The 22,817-nt window shown below is 68.0% G+C and overlaps 2 protein-coding genes across 5 annotated transcripts; both read right to left on the bottom strand.

Moving 5' to 3' along the window:
- Nucleotides 1-1,587: 1,587 nt before the first annotated feature.
- On the bottom strand, nt 1,588-8,914 carry PRRT1 (proline rich transmembrane protein 1). 2 transcript variants are annotated; one of them, XM_075017680.1, is made up of 4 exons: nt 8,896-8,914; nt 2,711-3,135; nt 2,372-2,554; nt 1,588-1,895 (listed from the first exon to the last, which is right to left on the bottom strand). In XM_075017680.1, the coding sequence occupies exons 1-4, from the start codon at nt 8,912-8,914 to the stop codon at nt 1,719-1,721; spliced, it is 804 nt and encodes a 267-aa protein (XP_074873781.1). In that variant the 3' UTR covers nt 1,588-1,718. The 2 variants fall into 2 exon arrangements, with proteins under 2 accessions (XP_074873781.1, XP_074873780.1); XM_075017679.1 differs by lacking the exon at nt 8,896-8,914 and adding an exon at nt 7,161-7,293.
- Nucleotides 8,915-9,948: 1,034 nt separating this feature from the next.
- Nucleotides 9,949-21,576, bottom strand: LOC142025118 (carnitine O-acetyltransferase-like). Of its 3 annotated transcripts, none has more exons than XM_075017635.1 (14): nt 21,505-21,576; nt 17,207-17,431; nt 16,845-16,963; nt 16,399-16,452; nt 16,107-16,272; nt 15,746-15,920; nt 14,756-14,934; nt 14,103-14,203; nt 13,466-13,585; nt 13,063-13,185; nt 12,858-12,993; nt 12,417-12,479; nt 12,075-12,212; nt 9,949-10,913 (listed from the first exon to the last, which is right to left on the bottom strand). In XM_075017635.1, exons 1-14 carry the CDS (start codon nt 21,568-21,570, stop codon nt 10,677-10,679), a joined length of 1,902 nt encoding a protein of 633 aa, XP_074873736.1. In that variant the 5' UTR covers nt 21,571-21,576; the 3' UTR covers nt 9,949-10,676. The 3 variants fall into 3 exon arrangements, with proteins under 3 accessions (XP_074873736.1, XP_074873738.1, XP_074873737.1); XM_075017637.1 differs by lacking the exon at nt 21,505-21,576 and adding an exon at nt 19,683-20,465; XM_075017636.1 differs by lacking the exon at nt 21,505-21,576 and adding an exon at nt 17,753-18,135.
- Between the last annotated feature and the right edge of the window lie 1,241 nt (nt 21,577-22,817).

Here is a 22,817-nt window from a genome sequence, read left to right as displayed (position 1 = left end):
CTCCGACTCGGCCGGTTGGTGTTGTCTGTGGCAGGTCCCCCCCAGCGGTTCCCCTCAACATCCCTGGCCTTACATGCCCCAAGCCACCACATGGTCCCTCCATCCTTCTGTAGCCAGGCAACCGTCACCATGGACACATGAAAGAGCCAGGATGGTGAGAGGGAGGTGGGGAGCAGGGGCAGAGGGTGCCCGCAGGCAGCTGGGGGGTGAGTGGGCAGGGGAGGGAACGGGAGGAGGAGGGGGAGCAGCTCAGGGCCCGGCCCAGACCCCAGCCCAGGAAGGAGGCCGGCGTGGGTCTCTGTAGAGGTTTATTGTGGTCACACACACAGAACTGGGGTGGTGTCTGGCAGGGGCTGGGGGTCACTCAGGGATCAGGGCCCATGGGGGGGGTACAAAAGACCATATGACTTTGCTCCCCACCCTGCCAGCCCCTTGCCGCAACAGTGCCCACAGGGGGTCACTGCAGGAGAGCCCTGGCTGGCCACATTTTGGGGTTAGCTCTGCTGGCAGTGTTTCTGGTTGGGGGTGATGGGGGCCCCCACTTGAGAGCCCCCACCACCTCAGTGATTCTGCTCCCTGGTCTCTGAGCCCCAAAATGCAGCATCAGTCCCTCAGCCCTCCCCCCCCCCAACCCCCATCCTGACCCTCACTGCCCCAAAAGCCAGGCACCCTGCCGTGGGGCTCTCTCCGGCTGGTGGGGCATGGGAGAAATGGGGTACCCAGGTTCAGGGGGCTCATGCTGGGGCTATCCCTTTGAATGGGGGCTCCGTGGTGTAGCTTGGGGTTTGTGCCCCCCATCCCCAGTTATGGGGCAGAGGCCCAAAGGGGAGGGGCTGGAAGCCAGGGGGTGGAGCTTGTTCTTGGGCGGGGCCAGGCCTTGCAAAGGCTTCTGGGACTGTCTCAGCTCAGGGGAGTGTGGGTGATGTTGACAACAGCGTGCAGAGGATTCTGGGTAAGAGGTCAGGAGGGGATTGGCTGGCAGGGGCCCTCAACAGGCAGTGGGCGGGGCCGCAGGCTGTGGCCAGGGCGGTGGGTGTGGCCGGCAGGGGGCGGGGTGGTGGGTGTGGCACTGGGCAGTGGTGGGGGCAGGGGGCGTGGCTGGAGGGAGCGGGTGAGGCGGCAGGCAATGGGGTGGATGCTGCAGGCGGTGGGTGTGGCCGACGGGCAGGGGGCGGGGCTGTGGAGGGGCAGTTGGTGTTGCTGCAGGCGGTGGGTGTGGCCGGCCGGCAGGGGGCGGGACCGCAGGCGGTGGGTGTGGCCGGCGGGCAGGGAGCGGGGCCGCAGGCGGTGGGTGTGGCCGGCGGGCAGGGGGCGGGGCTGTGGAGGGGCAGTAGGTGTTGTTGCAGGCGGTGGGTGTGGCCGGCGGGCGGGGGCGGGGCCGCAGGCGGTGGGCGTGGCCGGCGGGCAGGGGGCGGGGCTGTGGAGGGGCAGTAGGTGTTGTTGCAGGCGGTGGGTGTGGCCGGCGGGCGGGGGCGGGGCCGCAGGCGGTGGGTGTGGCCGGCGGGCAGGGGGCGGGGCTGTGGAGGGGCAGTAGGTGTTGTTGCAGGCGGTGGGTGTGGCCGGCGGGCAGGGGGCGGGGCCGCAGGCGGTGGGCGTGGCCGGCGGGCAGGGGGCGGGGCTGTGGAGGGGCAGTAGGTGTTGTTGCAGGCGGTGGGTGTGGCCGGCGGGCGGGGGCGGGGCCGCAGGCGGTGGGCGTGGCCGGCGGGCAGGGGGCGGCGCTAGGGCTCCCAGTCGCTGTCGTGGTGCTGGGCGGCGATGATGATGACGACGGTGAGGATGGTGCACAGCACCATGGCGGCGATGCCCACGGCCAGGCTGATGAAGGAGAAGTTCCGGGCCTCCCGCGAGGCGATCTCGGCCGACACGATGTCCCCCCGCGCCACGGCCGTCCGCACCTGCGCACGGACACGGGTGGGCGGGTGGGGGGCCCCGCCCTGCGCCCCAGGGCTGTCCCGAGCCCCCCCGCCCCGCCCTACCCCACCCCCCAGTGCTGTCCCGAACCCCCCCCGCCCCGCCCTACACCGCCCCCCCAGTGCTGTCCCGACCCCGCCCGACCTGCCCTGCCCCGCCCCCCCAGCGCTGTCCCGACCCCGCCCGACCTGCCCTGCCCCGCCCCCCAGTGCTGTCCCGACCCCCCCCGCCCCGCCCTACACCGCCCCCCCAGTGCTGTCCCGACCCCCCCCGACCTGCCCCGCCCCGCCCCCCAGTGCTGTCCCGAACCCCCCCCGCCCCGCCCCGCCCCCCGCTTGCACAGGGACACCCCGTGGGAAGGGTCACGAGACCCGCGTGCTGCCCCCCCAACCCACACCCCCCTGCACCTGGCAGGAACCCCGCTGCGGCCCCCTCCCAATGCCCCGCCCCCTCCGCAGACCTGCACGGCCTTGATGATGGCGATGATGCCCGTGGGCCAGAAGCAGCAGATGGTGGTGAGCACGGCGATGGGCAGGTAGTCGTGGGGCGGCCGGCGCGGCTCCAGGATGGCGATGCCGGGGGGCATCTGGGGGGGCGGCACGCCCGGCGGCGGCGGCGGCGGGGGGTTGGCGGGGGGGTAGGCCTGGGGGAGAGAGTGAGAGGTGGAAGCCACACCCACTCGAGCGAAGCCCCGCCCCCATCCCCCAGGGATGCCCCGCCCCCAGCCTCTGGGGATGCCCCGCCCCCGGGCAAGCCCCGCCCCCGGCCCCAGGGACGCTCCGCCCTCGCCCCCACTCACCGTGCCTACAGGGTAGACGGGCACGTAGGCGGTGCAGGGTTGTAGCTGCACGGGGTAGGCGGGGTGCATGTAGCCCCCGATGGGCAGGGTGCCCATGGGCGGGTGCGTCTGGACCATGTAGCCCTGGGGGGCGCTGCTGAATTGGGTCTCTTGCATGTAGGGGTCGGGGGGCAGGCGGGGCAGGGTGGCCGAGTGGTGGTGGGGGGGCCGGGGCAGGGTGGCTGAGGTGGGGGGTGGGCGGGGCAGGGTGGCGGCCCCCCCAAGGCGGGGCAGGGTGGCCGTGCCGGAGTGGGGAGGCAAGTGCGGGGGGTCGCTGTAGCCAGGTATGAGGGGGGCATTGTTGGGGGCCTCAGGTGCGGGAGGGGGAGGCTGCAGGGGGGCATTGTAGGGTGGGGGCGAGGTGTGGGGGCCGGAGTCTGGTAAGCCTGGAAGAGAAAAGGGGTGTTAGAGACACCGTGAAATACAGACAGCAACCCTGTATTAACAGCAGCTTCCATGCACACAGGAGGTGCCCCCCTGCTATGGCGCGACCCCTCTGGAAAGGGGGAGATAGACACTCAAATACAGACAGCACCCCTGTATTCACAGCACCCCACCATGCACTCAGCGGGTGCCCCCTCAGCCTGCAGACACCTCCTGGAAAGGGGGATAGCAACACCCCATAATACAGACAGCACCCCTGTATTCACAGCACCCCCCCATGCACCCAGCGGGTGCCCCCTCAGCCCGTGGACACCTCCTGGAAAGGGGGATAGCAACACCCCATAATACAGACAGCACCCCTGTATTCACAACACCCCACCATGCACCCAGCGGGTGCCCCCTCACCCTGGGGACACCCCCTGGAAAGGGGGATAGCAACACCCCATAATACAGACAGCACCCCTGTATTCACAGCACCCTGCCATGCACCCAGCGGGTGCCCCCTCAGCCTGCGGACACCTCCTGGAAAGGGGGGATAGCAACACCCCAAAATACAGACAGCACCCCTGTATTCACAGCACCCCGCATGCACCCAGTGGGTGCCCCCTCACCCTGGGGACACCCCCTGGAAGGGGGATAGCAACACCCCATAATACAGACAGCACCCCTGTATTCACAGCACCCCCATGCACCCAGCATGTGCCCCCTCACCCTGGGGACACCCGCTGGAAGGGGGGAGAGACACCCCAAAATACAGGCAGCACCCCTGTATTCACAACACCCCACCATGCACCCAGCGGGTGTCCCCTCAGCCTGCGGACACCTCCTGGAAGGGGGATAGCAACACCCCAAAATACAGACAGCACCCCTGTATTCACAACACCCCACCATGCACCCAGCGGGTGCCCCCTCAGCCTGCGGACACCCCCTGGAAGGGGGATAGCAACACCCCATAATACAGACAGCACCCCTGTATTCACAGCACCCCACCATGCACCCAGCAGGTGCCCCCTCAGCCTGCAGACACCTCCTGGAAAGGGGGGATAGCAACACCCCAAAATACAGACAGCACCCCTGTATTCACAGCACCCCGCATGCACCCAGTGGGTGCCCCCTCACCCTGGGGACACCCCCGGAAGGGGGATAGCAACACCCCATAATACAGACAGCACCCCTGTATTCACAGCACCCCCATGCACCCAGCAGGTGCCCCCTCACCCTGGGGACACCCGCTGGAAGGGGGGAGAGACACCCCAAAATACAGGCAGCACCCCTGTATTCACAGCACCCCCATGCACCCAGCAGGTGCCCCCTCAGCCTGCGGACACCTCCTGGAAAGGGGGGATAGCAACACCCCAAAATACAGACAGCACCCCTGTATTCACAGCACCCCACCATGCACCCAGCGGGTGCCCCCTCAGCCTGCGGACACCTCCTGGAAAGGGGGGATAGCAACACCCCAAAATACAGACAGCACCCCTGTATTCACAACACCCCACTATGCACCCAGCAGGTGCCCCCTCACCCTGGGGACACCCGCTGGAACGGGGGATAGCAACACCCCAAAATACAGACAGCACCCCTGTATTCACAGCACCCCCCCCATGCACCCAGCGGGTGCCCCCTCAACCTGGGGACACATCTCTGAAAAGGGGGTGGCCAGGTCCCTGGGAGTTTTCTCTCCTCAGGACTGAGCCAGCTCTGCTGCCGTTTTTTAGGTCACCTTCCTGGTTTGCCGGGTCTATTAATAGAGGGAGACAGGAGCCGGCCCGGAGGCGGGTTGGGGGTGGGGGCAGAGACAGATGGAAAGGGACAAGAGCAGGGCAGACGGACGGACGGATGTTTACACACACACACACACGCACAGAGCTCTGCTGGTGCCCCTCATTCCTGCCCCATAGCCCCCCCACCCCACTCTCCCAGCCCCGGGCTCCTCACCGTCCCTCCCCGAGCCCTGGTTAATAGCACATGGCTCAGTGCGAGGACACAGCTGACCCGATTCCCAAGCCTGACGTGCACAGATGGCCATAAAGGTTTCTGGGCTGGGGGGCCCCCCACACCTGTCCAAGCCGGAGCCTAAACATCTTCACCCCACCTGAGTGGCTTCCTGGCTGAAAACGTGCAAGACGGGGGGCTAGGCTGGGCCTGCTACAGGTGCCGATTCCCTGCTAGGGACCGCACACAGCTGAGGTTGAGAGTAAAGGCTATAAATCACCAGCCAGGAACTGGAGGAAATGGATAAGGGAAGCCAAAGGACACGAGGCAAAACTCCATGGCCGCAGCGTTAAGGCCAAGATGGAGTGTTCTCAATATATTCACAGTGCAAAAAACAAAGCCCCCCACGATGCTCTTTGTCCACCTCTCCGTGGGAACGGTAGAATTGTCAGTAGCACCGCAGCTTAGGCAGAATATTCACCACATATTTCTACCACCTTGGGAAAGAAGCCAGCGCAGGCAGTTGTGTTAGATGACTGTGAGGACACCGATGACAAAGAAGCACTTTCTACTCTATTAGTTCTCTGGATGACATTAAACAGCAGCTACCAAAGCTAACTATTTTAAAAGCAGTAGGTCTAGAGAACTTTCTTCCAAGAAGTTTAAAAGAGCTGGCCGAGGTGATTGCTGGCCCAGTAATGTTGTCTTGGAACACTCAAGAACATCCGAAGAAGGCTAATGTTGCACCATTTCACAAAGGGAAATGAGATGACCTGAATAATTTTTAGATTGTTTCAGCTGGGGACACTGATCCCAGGTAAGGTAACAAAGTGCCACGTAGGGCCTTGATTAATAAACAACAGACAAAGCAAGAAAACCCACCTCCTGAGAACTTTAACTGAAGTCTGAGTTAAGCTTATTGACTTTTTATGGTCCGGCCCCATGCTGACAATTTGCGTGGTTCATGGTGACAAGTCAGAGACTCAGAGCACTAGAACCGGATGGGACCTCGAGAGGGATTTCCCGCCCTCCCTGGGCAACTTATCCCCATGTTAAACCACCCTGAGTGCTGGGGAGCTTTTCCCAATGTCCAACCGCCACCCCCTCCCTGCAGTTTACGCCCCTTGGTCCCTCTGTGGCAGCTAAGGAGAATTATGTCCCTCCCTCCGCCTTGTGACCCAGCTTTCCCTTTTTGAATCTCACTCGCTCCTCCCGGCCTGCACAGGGCGAAACACGCCAGCAAGCCACCACCTGCCCCTTTGCCCCAGTGCTTTCACGTTGCTCTGAGTCGTTTTCGAACTTAGAAGGGACCCTCGCGAGCTGCCAAAGGGGCACTCGTGCTGCAAGGCTGGGCAGCCTGCCCTGGGCCTGCCATGCAGGCCAGCTGGGGCCACGTGCCGTCTTACGGAACGGGAACACCTCCAGCACCCACAGGGGCCCCCGCAGCCCAGGGCGCACACAGGGAGGCGCTGCACGCGTCCGCCAGATCCAGCACCCCGGGGCAGGGCCGAGGCCTGGCCTGGCCTGGCCTGGCGGGCCGAGGATGGTGCTCGAAAGAAGGAACCTGGGTGTGAGCCACCGGCATCGGCTACCAGCAGCCACTCTGCCGACACAGCAGCACCACGTCCTCCTGGAGGCGGGGTTGTCATGGCAGCTGAGCCCACAGCAGGTGGTTGTGGGCCAGCGACAAAGCCCCAGCGGTGCCAGGACAGCAGCTCCTCCCAAGGCTCTAGCGGCACCAGAAATGTGTCCCTCAAACCTGGCCAGACACCTCCCCGCATGGCTGGCGCACGCTGACGGTGCCCGCTCGGCCCCTGGAGCCCCGACTGGCAGCACTGGAGGAGTCGCTGGGACCGTGGCAGGGAAAGAGGGACATGTCTGGTTCCTGCCATGCCATGCTGGGAGCTGGACCCTGCCAGGGACCAAATCCAGACAGCCAAGGGCTTGTCCCGCGTTGTGGGGCTGCTCCTACCCCAGAGCCCAGCTCTGAGCATAATGCCACAGCGCACATCTATGGGGCAGGCGGACGCCAACACAGTGCTGCTGGGGGACAGGCCGGGTGGGGTCCCCGGCTGCTCCGAAAAGTACTCACCGCAGCCAGGACAATAGTGTTCACAGGGCCACAGCCAACTATGCCCACCAGCGGTGTAGCCAACCCTGGATTCAGGGTCCGTGGGGTCATGGTCACTGGGCAGGAGCAACTGCTCCATGTTCCTTACACCCCCAGCAGGTGAGCTGCAGGGTGGCTGTGGGCCCAGGCTGGGGACATCATCCTGGGGTGCAGGGGCCCCCAACCACCCTGGGGGTGACAGAGGAGCTAACAGGTGGCCTGGGGAGATGCAGGGCCCAGGGCTGCAGCTGCATGGATGCACCCCAAACAGCAGGGGTGGGGGCTGGGTGTCCCACTGGCTCTGGCATGAGGGCGGTTGGGCAGGGGGAGCTCTGGGCAGCCCTGCGAGGACATGGGTCTGTTGGGGAGGAGCCCCGAGGGGGGTAACGGGTTCGAAACCAGCCCCAGAGCTCAGCTGGTTTCCCTGAGTGCCGGGAGGGGCTGGGCCAGGCTCCAGGCTCCAACCGGGGACCGGACACCCCCCCGGCTCCTGGGGTGGCAGAGGAGTAACCCCGGCCTGGCTGGGCCAGGCAGACGGCAAACCCAGCCGGAACCAGGCGTCCGTGTGTCCAGGAGGGGAATTACCTGGGGGGGTTAGATCCAGCTGGGCTGGGGATTGCGGGGGGGGGACACTGGGATTGCTGCACCTCCATATGTGCTGCCCCCCCAACCCCCTATGTTTGCTCAGCTCCCCCAGCACTGGGCCCCCCGTGTCTGCTCAGCCCCTACCCCCATGAACACAAACCCGCCCATGCCCCTGCTTGCCCCCCACCGGCTCCTCATTTCTCGCTATTTGGCACCCCCACAACCCCATCTGCTGCTGCCTGGCCCCTCAGGCCAACCAGCGTTCACAGTGCTGTGCTTGGCCACCCCCCACACCCTGCGCCCCCCCGCCTCCGTTACTACCCCCCCACCCCCTACAAACACCCTGCGCCCCCCCGCCTCTGTTACCACCCCCACCCCATCCCCTGCTTCCCCCACCCCCTACAAACACCCTGCGCCCCCCCACCTCCGTTACCACCCCCACCCCATCCCCTGCTTCCCCCACCCCCTACAAACACCCTGCGCCCCATCCTCTCACCCCTCCAACCCCAGACCCACGCATGCTCCCCAACCCCCCCCACCATGCCTGGCCCCACTCCTGTGCCCTATCTCACCCCCCCACACACACACCATGGCTGGCCCCACATCTGCCCCCTTTGGCCCCCCCACACCCTGCCCCCCAATGCCCCTACCACGCTGCCCCATTTTTCCCCTCCACCCCCAATCCCCTGCCCCCAACCCCCACCAGATACCCTGAATCCCATCCACTTATGCCCGAATCCCAGCTCCACTCTTGTGTCCCATGCGCCACCCGATGCCCCACTTCGCAGATATCCCACACCCTCTTGCCTCAGCCCCACAGCCACTCAGCCCTCATGCTGCATCCACCGCCCCATACCTGAACCACGACACAGGCCCCCACCGCATCTCCTGGCCCCACATCGCATTCTCATCCCTGCCCTACAACCCGGCCCCCGCCCCACACGTCCGCTGCCCGCGCCCCCTCGCCCCCCCCCCGCACGGCCCCGCATCTCCCCCCGCGCTGCCCCCTCCCCCGCCCGGATCCGGTATGCCCCCCCGCGCTGCCCCCACCCGCTCCGTGTATCCCCCCCGCACTGCCCCTCCCCCGCCCGGATCCCGTACGCCCCCCCGCGCTGCACCCCCACCCCCGCACCTGTTTTCTCGCTGCTCATGGTGCGGGGCTGCGGGGACGGAGCCGCTCGTGTTTCTGCTGCTGCGAAGCAGCCGAGCGGGTGGGGGGGGGGGAACCGGCAGCGTCACCAGCCCCCCCCCCGACACCCGGATTCCCACCCCCCCGACACCCGGATCTCCCCTCGCCCCGAAACCCACTCCCACCCCGATACCCGGATCCCACCCTCACCCAGGTCCCCACCCCCGCCCCTATACCCGGCCCCCTGCCGCCGCTGGGACCTGGACCCCATTCCCCCCATACCCGGTTCCCCCGCCCCGATACCCGGACCCCCCCGGAGGTGCGCAGCGGGAACAACCGAGGAAGGAGACCTCAGCCCGGACCCCCGCTCCCCCGGGCTCTCCTTGGGGGGGGGACGCGGGAGGGTGCCGCAGAGACCCGCACAGCTCATGACACGGGTGGCCGCTGCTCTCAGCGCCGGGCGGACCCGGGGCGCTGGGCCGGGGAGCGCGACCCTATGTGGTGGGGGGAAGGCTGGCCCCGAGCTGTTCAGGTAGACCCTACAAAAACAGACACCCCTCCCCCTCGCCGGCCCCGCCCTTAACATAATAGCCCCACCCCCCTCCGCAGGCCTCTGGCCCCCTCCCCCGGCGCTCTCCGGGCAAGTGGGGTCCGAGGCCCCGCCCCCACCTGCTCACCCGCCCCAGCACGGCCGCTGAGTCTGCCCGGTAACTAGTGACGCTACGCCTTTTAATTGGCTCGTCTCCACCCCAGCCAAGGGGGCGGGGCCAGAAAAGGGGCGTGGCTACTAGAGGGGCGGAGCTATTGCGTGCGGAAGGGGGTGTGGGGGAGGTACACTGCAAACTCTCAGTCCCACCCCCAGGCTGTGACCCCTTCCTGCCCCCTGGCGCGGGGGCGGGGGCTGCGGCAGCAGCGAGGCACTTGAGGGTCCCAGGACCACAGCAGAATTGGGGTCCCTGAACCCTGCAGCTGGAGGGTCAGTGGGGCCATGGGGCTGAGGGGCCCCTGGGGCAGAGCCCCCCCACACACACACTTAGAGCCGACAGGGGCCAGCTACAAAGCTCAGAGCCAAACTTTATTGACTCCCCCTCCCTTCAAAAATAAGTTAGATTCCCCCCGACCCCCGGAGCGTGTGGGGCCCAGCAGAGCCATTGTGGGTAGGAGGGCAGGAGGGGGACGGGGGAGATGCTGGGGCAGTGCATTGTGGGTAGGAGGGCAGGCGGGGCGGGGGGGGGGATGCTGGGGCAGTGCATTGTGGGTAGGAGGGCAGGCAGGGCGGGGGGGGTGCTGGGGCAGTGCATTGTGGGTAAAAGAGCAGGTTGAGGGGGGATGCTGGTGGAGTGTGATGGGGTAGGGGGCCGGGGAGGCCATCAGTGCCCCCCGGCCCCCAGCAGGCAGGTGAGCCAGTCTAGCACCTCCTGCGGGGCGTGGGGGCCCATTGGGGGGTTTCAGGGACTCTGGGGCACAGGAGGCAATCGCCCCCCCCAGCAGGCGGGCGAGCTGGTCCAGCACCCCTTGCAAGTCATGGGCCAGGCACTGGGCGTGGGGGCCCATCGGGGGATTTGGGGCACAAGGTGCGGGGGGCCCCCCCAGCAGGTGGGCGAGCCAGTCCAGCACCCCCTGCAAGGTACAGGCCAGGCGCTGGGCGTAGGGGCCCATCGGGGGGTTCAGGGGCTCTGGGGTGCAGGGGGCCGTCGGGGGCCCCCCAGCAGGCAGGTGAGCCGGTCCAGCACCCCCTGCAAGGTACAGGCCAGGCGCTGGGCGTAGGGGCCCATCGGGGGGGTTCAGGGGCTCTGGGGCACAGGGTGCAGGGGGCCGTCGGGGGCCCCCCCCAGCAGGCGGGCGAGCCGGTCCAGCACCCCCTGCAGGGCGTGGGCCAGGCGCTGGGCGTGGGTCTCGTGGCAGCAGTTGAAGGCGGTGATGGCAAAGTTGACGTGGGAGTCCAGGGGGTTGTAACACACCCCGTAGCCGTCCGGAACCTGCGGCCCGTACACCATCAGGCAGTCGGCACGCGAGGCCACCTGAGGGGAGAGGGGTGATGGGGGAGCAGTCCTGAGGTCCCCCCATGCCTCAGAGCCCCCCTGCCCTGCTCCCACCCAGCCTCCCTGTCCCAGCCTGAAGGGAGGGAGCAGAGAACAGCCCACTGCCGCCACCCCCACATCTACGCCGCAACAAGAGGTGCAGGAAGGTGCTGCTACCTGGGGGCTGGGACCCCTAAGTGCCAGGCGAGCAGCTGTGAGGGCAGGGTAACGGCACAGGGGTCGCTGGGGGCAGGGCTGTGGGGCAGAGGGTAAACCTGGTGAGCAGCTAAGTGCGTGGCAATGGCGGGGGGGTGCCATGGAGCAGGCTGTGGGGGGTACCTGGCTAGTGAGCAGCCAGCAGTTCCTGGCGATGGTGGGGCACCAAGGGGCAGGCAAGGGGCGTACCTGGCCGGTGAGCAACTGGCAGTGCGTGGCGAGGGGGGGGCGCCATGGGGCACGCGGGGGGCGTACCTGGCCGGTGAGCAGCCGGCAGTGTGTGGCGATGGGGGGCGCCGTGGGGCAGGCCGTGGGGCAGGCGGGGGCGTACCTGGCCGGTGAGCAGCCAGCAGTGTGTGGCGATGGGGGGCGCCGTGGGGCAGGCCGTGGGGCAGGCGGGGGCGTACCTGGCCGGTGAGCAGCCGGCAGTGTGTGGCGATGGGGGGCGCCGTGGGGCAGGCCGTGGGGCAGGCGGGGGCGTACCTGGCCGGTGAGCAGCCGGCAGTGCGTGGCGATGGGGGGGGCGCCGTGGGGCAGGCCGTGGGGCAGGCGGGGGCGTACCTGGCCAGTGAGCAGCCGGCAGTGTGTGGCAATGGGGGGCGCCGTGGGGCAGGCCGTGGGGCAGGCGGGGGCGTACCTGGCCGGTGAGCAGCTGGCAGTGCGTGGCGATGGGGGGGGCGCCGTGGGGCAGGCCGTGGGGCAGGCGGGGGCGTACCTGGCCGGTGAGCAGCCGGCAGTGTGTGGCGATGGGGGGCGCCGTGGGGCAGGCCGTGGGGCAGGCGGGGGCGTACCTGGCCGGTGAGCAGCCGGCAGTGCGTGGCGATGGGGGGGGCGCCGTGGGGCAGGCCGTGGGACAGGCGGGGGCGTACCTGGCCGGTGAGCAGCCGGCAGTGTGTGGCGATGGGGGGCGCCGTGGGGCAGGCCGTGGGGCAGGCGGGGGCGTACCTGGCCGGTGAGCAGCCGGCAGTGCGTGGCGATGGCGTAGGACGTGTCCATGAAGATGTCGGGCACCCGCTGCCCGTCGCCGATGGCCTCCAGCTTCAGCCCTAAGAGGTGTCGGTCGATGCCCTGCCCGGCCAGCACCTGTCGGGGGAAGGGTCAGCCCGGACGCCTGGGTCCCCGCTCCTCCCCCTCCCCCTCCGGGCAGCGTCCCCGCCCGGACGCCTGGGTCCCCGCTCCTCCCCCTCCCCCTCCGGGCAGCGTCCCCGCCCGGACGCCTGGGTCCCCGCTCCTCCCCCCACCCTCTGGGCAGCGTCCCCGCCCGGACGCCTGGGTCCCTGGGCTCACCTGTTCGGTCCGGGCACTCTGCGAGTCCACAGCTGCCTGCAGCAGGGCCAGCATCTCCTCGTCCTGTGGGGAGGGTGGGTCAGGGTGGGGGGAGGGCACCCGCTGTAGGGCGGGGGGCGGCTGCTGGGGATTGTGTACCTGCCCAAGAGGCGCAGGGCAGGGGCCAGGAAGGGCTGCAACCTGACCGTGGGGCGCAAGGGGGCTGTGCGGCTCATCCATGGTGCGGCCAGGCACGCAAGGCGGGGCTGTGGGGCGCGGGGGGTCAGGGGTACCTGGCTTTGGGGCTCATCCATGGCGCAGGCCAGGCGCAGAACGGGGGGGGGGCTGCGGGGCGCAGGGGGTCGGGGGTACCTGGCTTTGGGGCTCGTCCATGGCGCGGGCCAGGCGCAGAACGGGGGGGCTGCGGGGCACAGGGGGGCTGTGGGGCGCTGCGGGGGGTACCTGGCTTTGGGGCTCGTCCATGGCGCGGGCCAGGCGCAGAACGGGGGGGGCTGCGGGGCGCACCACGTCGGTCCGGCCCAGGTGGAAGCGACGGAGCGAGGCCACCTCGTAGGTAGCACAGAGTGAGCCGTGGGTCCTGGGGGGAGGGGAGAGTCAGCCCCACATGGCCCCCTCTGCCGCCCGTCCCCACCCCACTGCCCCCTACCTGTAATAGGCCAGCTGCAGCGCCACCTGGAAGACGGAGTCGGGGCGCAGCCCCCAGCGCTTGGGGAGCCCCCGGCCGAAGCCGCGGAAGGTGAAGCAGCTGATGTCCAAGTCCGTGATCAGGCTGGGGTGGGGGGGGGAGAGATGTTGGGGGGGGCTGGGACCCCCGGTCCCCATAACCCATTCTTCTGCCTGCGCTTGCTGCCCTCCCCGACCCCCCCATAGCTCCTCAGCCCCACTGCCCCCCCAGCAGCCCCCCCACAGCTCCTCAGCACCCCCTAACCCCACCTTACCCCTGCACCCCATAGACCCCCCACCCCACAGCTCCCCAGTACCCTCTAGCCCCCCTTGCCCCACATCCTCTAACTCCCACATCCCATGGCCCCCCAGCCCCTGCCTCTCACATGTCCAGGTTCTGCTTGGCTCTCTCGATGTCCCACTTGATCTCGGGGGTGATGTAGAAGTAGAGCTTGGGGGGCAGGGGCAGGGGCGTCATGGGGGCACGCGCTGTGTCAGGGTCCTTGCTGCAGAGACCCTGGGGGTTAGAGGGGAGGCTCACCGCACCCCACCCCCACTCACCATGGGGGGCCAGGTCCTGTGCACCCCCAAGGCCCCCATGTACCATGCGCTCCCCTCTTCCCTTCCCAGAGCAGAAGGTCCCACCCCTGCCCACATCGCCTGCCTGAGGCAGGAAGTCCCGCCCCTTTCCCCATTCCCAAACCAGGAAGTTCCACCCCAATCCCCCTCCAGCCTGTTAGCCCTGCCCCCCCCGCCCACTTCCCATCCTGGGCTCTCCCCAGCACAGGGCAGAAACGGGGTGTCAGGTGTCACTTCCCTGAGAACGGCCCCCCCATCCACCCAGAGGTGTAATCCAGGGGGCAGGCAATGCCATCCCATAGGGCAGGGCCACTCCATCCGGGGAGGCCCAAGGGGTCAATGAGGCGCTCTGCCTCGTGGGCACATGAGCCCCCAAGTCGCCCCCTTCTCTCCCTCTCCCAGGGGACACTGGGGCTGCCCGGTCAGGAGACGCGTCGGGGTTACCAGTATTCCAGGACGTGGTCGATGATGGTAGCGATGGGGGAGCCGTCGGCCACAGCCTGTTCGTACAGCACCCCACAAACCCCATCCTCTCCCACGATGAACTGGGGCAGGGGCAGAGCACAGCGAGGAGGGCTCAGGCCAGGGACCAGGTGTGCAAGACAGGAAATCCCGCCCCTGCCCTTCCACACTCACCCCAGACCTGCCACACACATGCTCATCCCCAAACAGGAAGTCCCACCCCCTGCAGTCCAAACTAGGAAATCCCACCTATCCCCTTCCACCTTAACTCCAGAATCCAATGCCTCACCACATACACAGTTATCCCAAAAAAGGAAGTCCCACCCCTTTTCTCGCCACAAGACAGGAAGTCCTACCTTCCTATAGACACTACGTCCCCTGCAGTCCAAACTAGGAAATCCCACCTATCCCCTTCCACCTTAACTCCAGAATCCAATGCCTCACCACATACACAGTTATCCCAAAAAAGGAAGTCCCGCCCCTTCCCCCCACAAGACAGGAAGTCCTGCCTCTGCTGTCCAAACTAGCAAATCCCACCATCCTCCCTACACTTTTTCCCTTCCTAGAAATTAGCAGTTCCGGCCTCCCCCAAGACTGCAAGCCAGGAAGTCCCGCCCCGCCCCGCCCCGCCTCACCTGCAGGGACTTGTCGAACCAGCGGTTGCCGCTGTTGGAGTAGCTGCCGCCCCCGTGCAGCATCTGGGCGGCCAGGCGGCTCTGGTAGTGCTCGTCCGACACCTTCAGCACCGGCGCGTCCAGGCAGACGGTGAAGAGGCTGCGCTGGATGCAACGGGCCGACTCCCGGTTCAGCCGGTCTGGGGGCGGGGCACCGCCGGGCCCGTGAGTCCCGCCCCAAGCAGGAAGTCCCACCTCCTTTCCCCCGCCCGTTACATCTGGAGTTCCACATGGACCCCAGCCAGCTCCTCAAAGCCGGGGGGCCCCATCTCTCTCACGAGGACGCCGCAGGCCTGGCCCAGGTTTCGGGGGGCCCTGGACCTCTCACCGGGGTGCCGCAGGCCTGGCCCAGGTTTCGGGGGGCCCGGACCTCTCACCGGGGTAGCACAGGCCTGGCCCAGGTTTCAGGGGGCCCGGACCTCTCACCGGGGTACCACAGGCCTGGCCCAGGTTTCAGGGGGGGCCGTACCTCTCATGAGGATGCCACAGGCCTGGCCCAGGTTTCGGGGGCCCCCACCTCTCATGAGGGTGCCGCAGGCCTGCCCCAGGTTTCGGGGGCCCCCACCTCTCATGAGGATGCCGCAGGCCTGCCCCAGGTTTCGGGGGGCCCCACCTCTCATGAGGGTGCTGCAGGCCTGCCCCAGGTTTCGGGGGGCCCCACCTCTCATGAGGGTGCTGCAGGCCTGGCCCAGGTTTTGGGGGCCCCCACCTCTCATGAGGGTGCCGCAGGCCTGCCCCAGGTTTCGGGGGGCCCCACCTCTCATGAGGGTGCTGCAGGCCTGCCCCAGGTTTCGGGGGGCCCCACCTCTCATGAGGGTGCTGCAGGCCTGGCCCAGGTTTTGGGGGCCCCCACCTCTCATGAGGATGCCGCAGGCCTGGCCCAGGTTTCGGGGGGCCCTGGACCTCTCACAGGGGTGCCGCAGGCCTGGCCCAGGTTTCGGGGGCCCCTACCTCTCATGAGGGTGCTGTAGGCCCGGCCCCAGGTGTGGCGGTGGTCGCTCGTCAGGACCCCCAGTGGCTCCTTGTCCGTCTTCCAGGACTGCCCCCGGATGCGCAGCAGCTGCTGGTGCAGCTGGTCGACGGTGAGCGGCGTCCCGTCGCTGTTGTACACCTCCAGCCGGAAAAACTGGGGGGTCCCCCGAGTCACCCCAGGGGCCCTGAGCACCCCCAGACATGGCACCTCCCCTGGGGACCTCTGAACCCCACCGGCCCCCACCAACCCCCCACCCTGGAGCACTGCACACCCGGGGGGCTGGGGTGGGGGGCAGCCAGGGCCGGGCCAGGGAGCGGGACCCACAGGAGGGGCGGGTACCTGGAAGTTGCGGACGACGGTGACGAAGGTGGGGGCCCGGCGCCCCACGGGGGGCAGCAGGAGGGCGTCGTGCTTGGGGCCGGGCAGGCGGCAGGAGGCGAAGAGGCGGCCGTACTGCGCCATGCACTGGGGGTGCCCCCCCTGGTACTCCACCAGCAGCGCCTGCCTGGGGGGGGGGGGAGGTGTGAGAGGGGGCGGAGCCGACCCGTCCTGCCCCTCCCCCATCCCAGCACAGCCCCTCCCCCCCCAGCAGAGCCCAGCACCAGGGGTGGGGGCAGGTCCGGGCACTTACTGGTCAATCTTAGCCTTGAAATCCAGCACCCCCGCAATGAGCTTCGCCGCGAACCTGGGGGCGGGGGAGGAGATGTCACAGCCCTGCCGGTGGCCCCCCCGCCCCACAGCCCTGTGAATGCCTCTCCCCCCGCCCCACAGCCCCTGCCCCACCCCACAGCCCTGTGAATGCCTCTCCCCCCGCCCCACAGCCCCTGCCCCGCCCCACAGCCCTGTGAATGCCTCTCCCCCCGCCCCACAGCCCCTGCCCCGCCCCACAGCCCTGTGAATGCCTCTCCCCCCGCCCCACAGCCCCTGCCCCGCCCCACAGCCCTGTGAATGCCTCTCCCCCCGCCCCACAGCCCCTGCCCCACCCCACAGCCCTGTGAATGCCTCTCCCCCCGCCCCACAGCCTCCACCCCACCCCACAGCCTTGTGAATGCCTCTCCCCCCGCCCCAGGCGCCCACCTGAGCTGGCCCCTCCAGTCGCTGTAGTCCTGTTTGGGGAGCACGACGGCCGGGCTGGAGTGGACGGCGAGGGGCAAGCGGCTCTCCAGATACGCACTCTGCACCCACCAGTCGGAGATCTGGGGCCGGGGGAACACAGTGGGGTTAGAATCCCCTAGGCTGAGACCCGGCACCAGCTCACTGCACTGATGGAGGAGCCGTGTCCCCGCAGGGCGCGTCGTCCCAGAGCAGCTCACCATGGCTCCCGCCAGCGCCCGTCCTCCCCCACAGCTCCAGAGACCCTCACGGACTCCCCCTTTCCCCTCCGCCCCCAGGACACTTGGCCCCCCCCAACCCCGGCGCCTGCGTCCCCCCGGCCGTACCCAGTTCTCCATGCGGGCCGCTCGGCGCTGCAGCTGCTCCTGCAGCTGCTCCCCCTCCCCGCCGGGCGCCCCGAACTCCTGCACCAGCTGCCGCGTCTCCTCCAGCTCCTCGGGGGTCACCAGCACCTCCAGAGAGCGCAGGTAGCGCTCCAGCGTCTGGGCCAGCGGGGGCACGGGCTGGCGCGGCAGCACGAAGGACGAGGATGCGCATCTCGACGGGGGCCGCTGCCGGGACAGGAGAGACTCCCATGAGCCGCAGCTCGGGGCCAAATACAAGCGCTGCTGCAAACGCCGCCCACGCCCCCGGGACCAGCAGCGCGACGCCTCCGGGCTGCCCTCCGGCCTGCGGCGCCCCCGGGAGACGCCCACACACACCGGCCCGGCCCGGCGGCTGCTCATCCAGCCAGCGCCGGCGCCGCCTGCTTGCAAGGGGGCGTCGGCAGCCCCTGCGGCCGGCGGCCCCCCCCCCCCGCCGGCTTCCGGGCCCCAGCCGCTGCCGGCACAGCTCTGCGTGAGCCGTGTCCGTATGCGAGAGCCCCTCCGTACCGCTCTCGGCTGCGCCTCCCTGTGCCAGGGCGCCCTTCCAGACGGGAACACGTCCAGACGGGCCCTTTGGACCCCACGAGCGCGCCCGTGGCGGTCGCTGGCCCTGCTGCGTCACTGCGGCGCGCCTGGACACGGCGTGCGACGCCAGCACCTCCGGCCAGAGGAGTAACGGCTGGAGGGGAATGGGAGCCGGAGCCCAGGACGATCCGGCCCGTGCAGCGCGCTCGGTAAAAGCAGCTTGGACACGGCCCTGCCCCTGGGAATCCGCAGCCGGTGCCCGTCTCGGAAGCGGGGCAGCATTACGACAACCCCCGGCCGAAGGCGCCGCAGATTCTGCCTACGCAGGAGTAATGGCGCCAGCCCTCCAACACCTAACCCGCCTGGCCGGTGCAGTCCGGGGCGGCACCGAGAGCGGCGTGCTTGTGTGAGCGCGTGGCTGATCACACGCGTGCGACACAGCAGGGATTGGCGGACGTATTACCAACAAACGCAGCGTTTTGCCTAACCCCCACAGAAAGACGCTGCCGGTTTCTCTTCGGGGCGACCTATTGGTGGAGAACGCGGGCAAAGGGGACCGGTCCCACCAGCCTCTACTGGGGAACGAAGCAAACAGAAGGGCGGGAAAGTGATTGGAGACTGTGACAAGTATTCTGGAAAGCGAAGCAGTCAGAGGAGCAGAGCCCCAGGAGAGAAGGGATTAGAGCCCTGGCTTCCTCCTCACCAGCTGCGGGTGCAGAGGGAAACTGGGAAAGCAGCTGTTCACGGGTATCTACCCTCGGCCCTAGAGTCCTGAGAACGGGGGAGGGTTTAGGGTCCCTGCCCTGGCCCACGAGTGGGTCCAAGACGCCCTCGGCCCTGGAGCCCCGGGACAAGGACGGCGCTCAGGGCTGCCAGCCATGCTGTGGATTTACAGCGCTGTGTGCCGGGGTGTTTCTAACACCGAGGGAGGCCGGTGCCCTGCCGGCTGCTTTCCAATGCGGCAGACTGGGAATCGTTGGGTCATGTTTGGAACAGGGAGTCTGGGGAGGAGGCTGCAGCCCCTGAAAGCGGAGCAACAGGAAACACTTCTCTGCCAGTCAGAGACCCCTTCTGAGCGGCTTTGGCCTCGAGGTGGTTCTGCCCTGCGGGCAGGCCAGGCGCTTGCCGACTCCCACACTACTGCAGATCTGGCAGGCAAATTGGCCAATTGGTAAGAGGCAGGCGGCTGCAAGGTGCCGGTGGAAACGGGCCGCTCAGCAAGGGAAGCAGGGCCAGAGAGGGAAGCAAAAAGCCGGGCAGGAAAGGAAAGCCGGGTATCCGGGTGCTGGAAATGCCGGAATGGTCAGGGCTGAGCTAAGGAAGGGGGTACGAAGCGAGTCATTAACTCTGCACAGCCTGGGGAGCCAGGAGCCCACAGGAAGGACGAGGCTCCTAGGAAAACAAGTCTCAGTGTCTGCAGCCGTTTGGAAGGGGAAAGGACCTTTCCCGAGGCGGGGCTGTAAATAAGCCCAGCAAGTGGACCCCCTGCCTGAAATCATCTTAACTGGGGCACCCCAGCTAAAGGAAAGGGGGTTTTCTACTGGAGATGTAGCACCCCAGAGAGAGGAAGGGGGGAAAAAGTCAAATCCAAGGACAAGGCAGGTGAGTTTCCCCGAAGGTGAACACAACCAGCGAGCACGCTCGGTGCTAAATCTGACAGCAGCCACGAGAGCCTTGAAATTCCCCCACATCCCAACGAGATAGTTTTAACGGGAGCCGAGGCAGAACTTGCAAGGAGGCCGGACGCACACTGGCCGAGAAGCAAGTCAGCCACCAGAAAGCATGGTCGCACCACAGCTGGTACCTGAAAACGCAGTGAGAAGGATGAAGCTCACCGAGCCGACCTGCTGTGTCAGAGAGATGGAGGAATGCCCCCTCCGGTGTGCGGGACCTCACCGGTGAAACAACTCACCCCAATCCCGAGAGGGTCGGCGCCATTCCTGCCCAGCCTGCCTCTCACCAAAGCCCCGGGAAGGCACAGAAAGCAGCAGGAGGTCCCTGCCCAGCCCACGAATGGGTCGAAGACACCTCAGCAGCAGGAGCTTTTGCGAAAGGCAGACATATTTTCAGCAATGGTTGTGGATCCCACGGGGCAGAGAAATGCTCCTCCCAGGGGTCGGAAGCACAGAAACAGCTGGTGCTTGCCGAAGAACTTCAAACGCCACGGCTCCGCTGCTGCGAGGAGATGGTTTTGTTTTCTGTCTCCAAAGAGGCACCGGCGTTGTAAGAGCGACCACTCCGGAGCGGCGCTTGGGGGCCAAAAGCGGGAGAACGGCAACATTTCGGAATCGCTTCCTCACAGCCTGGTGTTAAGTCACTTGACTAATTAAGTCTTTTCACAGGGAAGCCTGGTCCTTTCCATACCAGTTTCTTAGCACCTTCGTACACGTGTGCGCAGACAGAGAGAAGCTTGGTGTCAAGGCTGGTCTCAGACCTTGGCAGAAGAGCCCGGAAGAGTAATGAGGGTAACGAGCGCATCCTTGCAGCCAAACAGCTGCGCCTGTTGGGGGACTGAGGCGCAAACGAGCAGCACCCACCGACAGACGCAGGGAGGAAAAGGTCGCGACGCCAGACTAAACCACCGCCACGACCGGACCCAGCGAGGCTCCAGCCGCCCACCACTAGCTCCAGGCTGGAGACGTGGAGCAGGCCACCTCCTTGGGCCGTGTTATGGGCAGAGAGGGAGGAACAGACGAGGCTCTCGGTGCCAGGAGAGGGAAAGCAACAGCTGCATTCAAGGCTCTCCAGAGGTCAGCGCTGCCACGTTGCATGAGGCTAGGTGGGGGTAACCGCTGCGCCCGACCCGCTGTCGCCACGAGTCCCTGCTCCGGTCACCGTGCACACAGCTCTGCTGCTGCAAACCCGGCCCACTTGCAACTGGGCCCCGTCCCCCTCCGGCCTGGGGCGAGTGCCAGCTCTGTGGCGTGCGAGCCCCGGCCCGGCGCCGTGCGAGCTAGCCAAGGGGCGTGCGAGCCCTGGCTATGCTTTGAGACACACACTGCCAAGCTCACCCCCCGCCCCCACCCCTGGCTGTGGGGCAAATACACCAGCGCCCACCCGGCTGCAGCAGCACAGCCACGCGCTCTGTTCCCACCCAGGACAGCACAGCCCCGGGGCCCAGCACTGCCGCCAGCCCCGCCCCACCAGACCCAGCCACCTCCCCAGGGGCCGGCACGTGAGGGTGGGCGTCCGGGGCACCCCCAACCCCACAGCCCCCCCGCCGCACATCCCCCCCCCTGCCGGGGAGCTGCAGGCTGGGAGGGGCGGGTAGAGCCCGGGGCAGGAACACCACAGGGGGGCACCCAGAGGCCGAAACGGGAGTGTGGGTAGCCGGGTACCCCAACTGCCCCCCGCTCCCGTGCAACCCCCTCCGCCCCATGCGCAAACCGCCCGCCCAGCGTGCAACCCCCGCCCCCGTGCAACCCGCCCGCCCAGCGTGCAACCGTGCAAATCCCCCCGCCCCCGTGCAACCCCCTCCGCGCCATGTGCAAACCGCCCGTCCAGCGTGCAACCCCCGCCCCCGTGCAACCCGCCCGCCCAGCGTGCAACCGTGCAAATCCCCCCGCCCCCGTGCAACCCCCTCCGCGCCATGTGCAACCCGCCCGCCCAGCGTGCAACCGTGCAAATCCCCCCGCCCCCGTGCAACCCCCTCCGCCCCATGAGTAAACCGCCCCGCCCCCGTGCAGCCCCCCCGCGTGCAAACTCCTCGGCCCCGTGCAACCCCAGGCACTGACCGGGGGCCGCGGGCCGGGCGGCGGGCGGAGGCCCCGGGGCCGGAGCAGGACCCACCAGCGCCCCATGCTGCGGGGGGCGGGGCGGGGGTGACCCGGCTGCGATCGCCCTGCGCAGGAAGCGGCCGCGCCGGGGGCGGGGGCAGAGGTAGGGCCCGGCGAGGGGCGGGGCGGGGCCGGACGCCTGGGTCCCGGGCCGGGCCGGCAGCGGAGGGGAGGGGAGGGGAGGGGAGGGCCCGGACGCCGGGGTTCCCTGCCCCGTTCAGCCGCAGGCTCCCTTTGTGACCGGAGCCAATCACGGACCCTCCGTGCCTCAGTTTCCCCGCATGGGGCTAGTGACCCTTCCTGCCCCCCGAGGGGCCCGATCCTGCCCTGTGCTCCCGTAAGTCCCCTAAGGGCGGCGCAGCCGGAATTTCTGTTCCCCCTATTCAGCCCATGAGCGTCCGGAGCCGCCCAGGCAGCGGCTGGGAAGTCCCGGCTGCGGGGCCCTGCGGGGAGGGGTCCCCGGGGCTCTCCCCTCCGTGCCCCTGCCCCTCCCGCCCCGGTGTGACGGGCCACGGACAGCGCCCGGCCGGCCCGGCGTCCCCAGAGCCTCCCCACAGCTGCGGCAGCCTGTTAAAGCTCGGGGGGACATCAGGAAACCCCACTGCCCTCCCAGCGCCAGGGAGAACCCAGGAGTCCTGGTTCCCAGCCCCTGCTCCAACCACCAGCCCTCACTGCCCTCCCAGCGCCAGGGAGAACCCAGGAGTCCTGGCTCCCGCCCCCACCACCAGCCCCACTGCCCTCCCAGCGCCAGGAGAACCCAGGAGTGCTGGTTCCCAGCCCCTGCTCCAACCACCAGCCCTCACTGCCCTCCCAGCGCCGGTGAGAACCCAGGAGTCCTGGTTCCCAGCCCCTGCTCCAACCACCAGCCCTCACTGCCCTCCCAGTGCCGGTGAGAACCCAGGAGTCCTGGTTCCCGCCCCCTGCTCTAACCACCAGCCCCCACTGCCCTCCCAGTGCCGGTGAGAACCCAGGAGTCCTGGTTCCCGCCCCCTGCTCTAACCACCAGCCCCCACTGCCCTCCCAGCACCGGGGAGAACCCAGGAGTCCTGGTTCCCGCCCCCACCACCAGCCCCACTGCCCTCCCAGCGCCAGGGAGAACCCAGGAGTCCTGGCTCCCAGCCCCCGCTCTAACCACCAGCCCCCACTGCCCTCCCAGCGCCGGGGAGAACCTAGGAGTCCTGGCTCCCGCCCCCACCACCAGCCCCACTGCCCTCCCAGCGCCAGGGAGAACCCAGGAGTCCTGGCTCCCAGCCCCCGCTCTAACCACCAGC

Source organism: Carettochelys insculpta, chromosome 22, assembly GCF_033958435.1.
Source record: "Carettochelys insculpta isolate YL-2023 chromosome 22, ASM3395843v1, whole genome shotgun sequence".
In the NCBI taxonomy this organism is placed as follows: Eukaryota; Metazoa; Chordata; order Testudines; family Carettochelyidae; genus Carettochelys; species Carettochelys insculpta.
The sequence above is the reverse complement of the archived record's forward strand: the minus strand, read 5'-3'. Positions and strand labels throughout refer to the sequence as shown.

Bases quoted from the DNA above. Each gene is read 5' to 3' on its own strand.
- PRRT1 (XM_075017679.1), bottom strand. From the start codon at position 7,278: ATGGAGCAGTTGCTCCTGCCCAGTGACCATGACCCCACGGACCCTGAA. The intron at 3,136-7,160 runs GTGAGTACTTTT...TTTCTCTTCCAG, and splicing joins ACACTATTGTCCTGGCTGCG to GCTTACCAGACTCCGGCCCC. The intron at 1,896-2,371 runs GTCTGCGGAGGG...GTCCGTGCGCAG, and splicing joins CCATCATCAAGGCCGTGCAG to GTGCGGACGGCCGTGGCGCG.
- LOC142025118 (XM_075017635.1), bottom strand. From the start codon at position 21,570: ATGGGGCGCTGGTGGGTCCTGCTCCGGCCCCGGGGCCTCCGCCCGCCG. The intron at 17,432-21,504 runs GTCAGTGCCTGG...CTGTCCCGGCAG, and splicing joins CGCCCGGCCCGCGGCCCCCG to CGGCCCCCGTCGAGATGCGC. The intron at 16,453-16,844 runs GTGGGCGCCTGG...CCCCGCCCCCAG, and splicing joins GACTGGAGGGGCCAGCTCAG to GTTCGCGGCGAAGCTCATTG.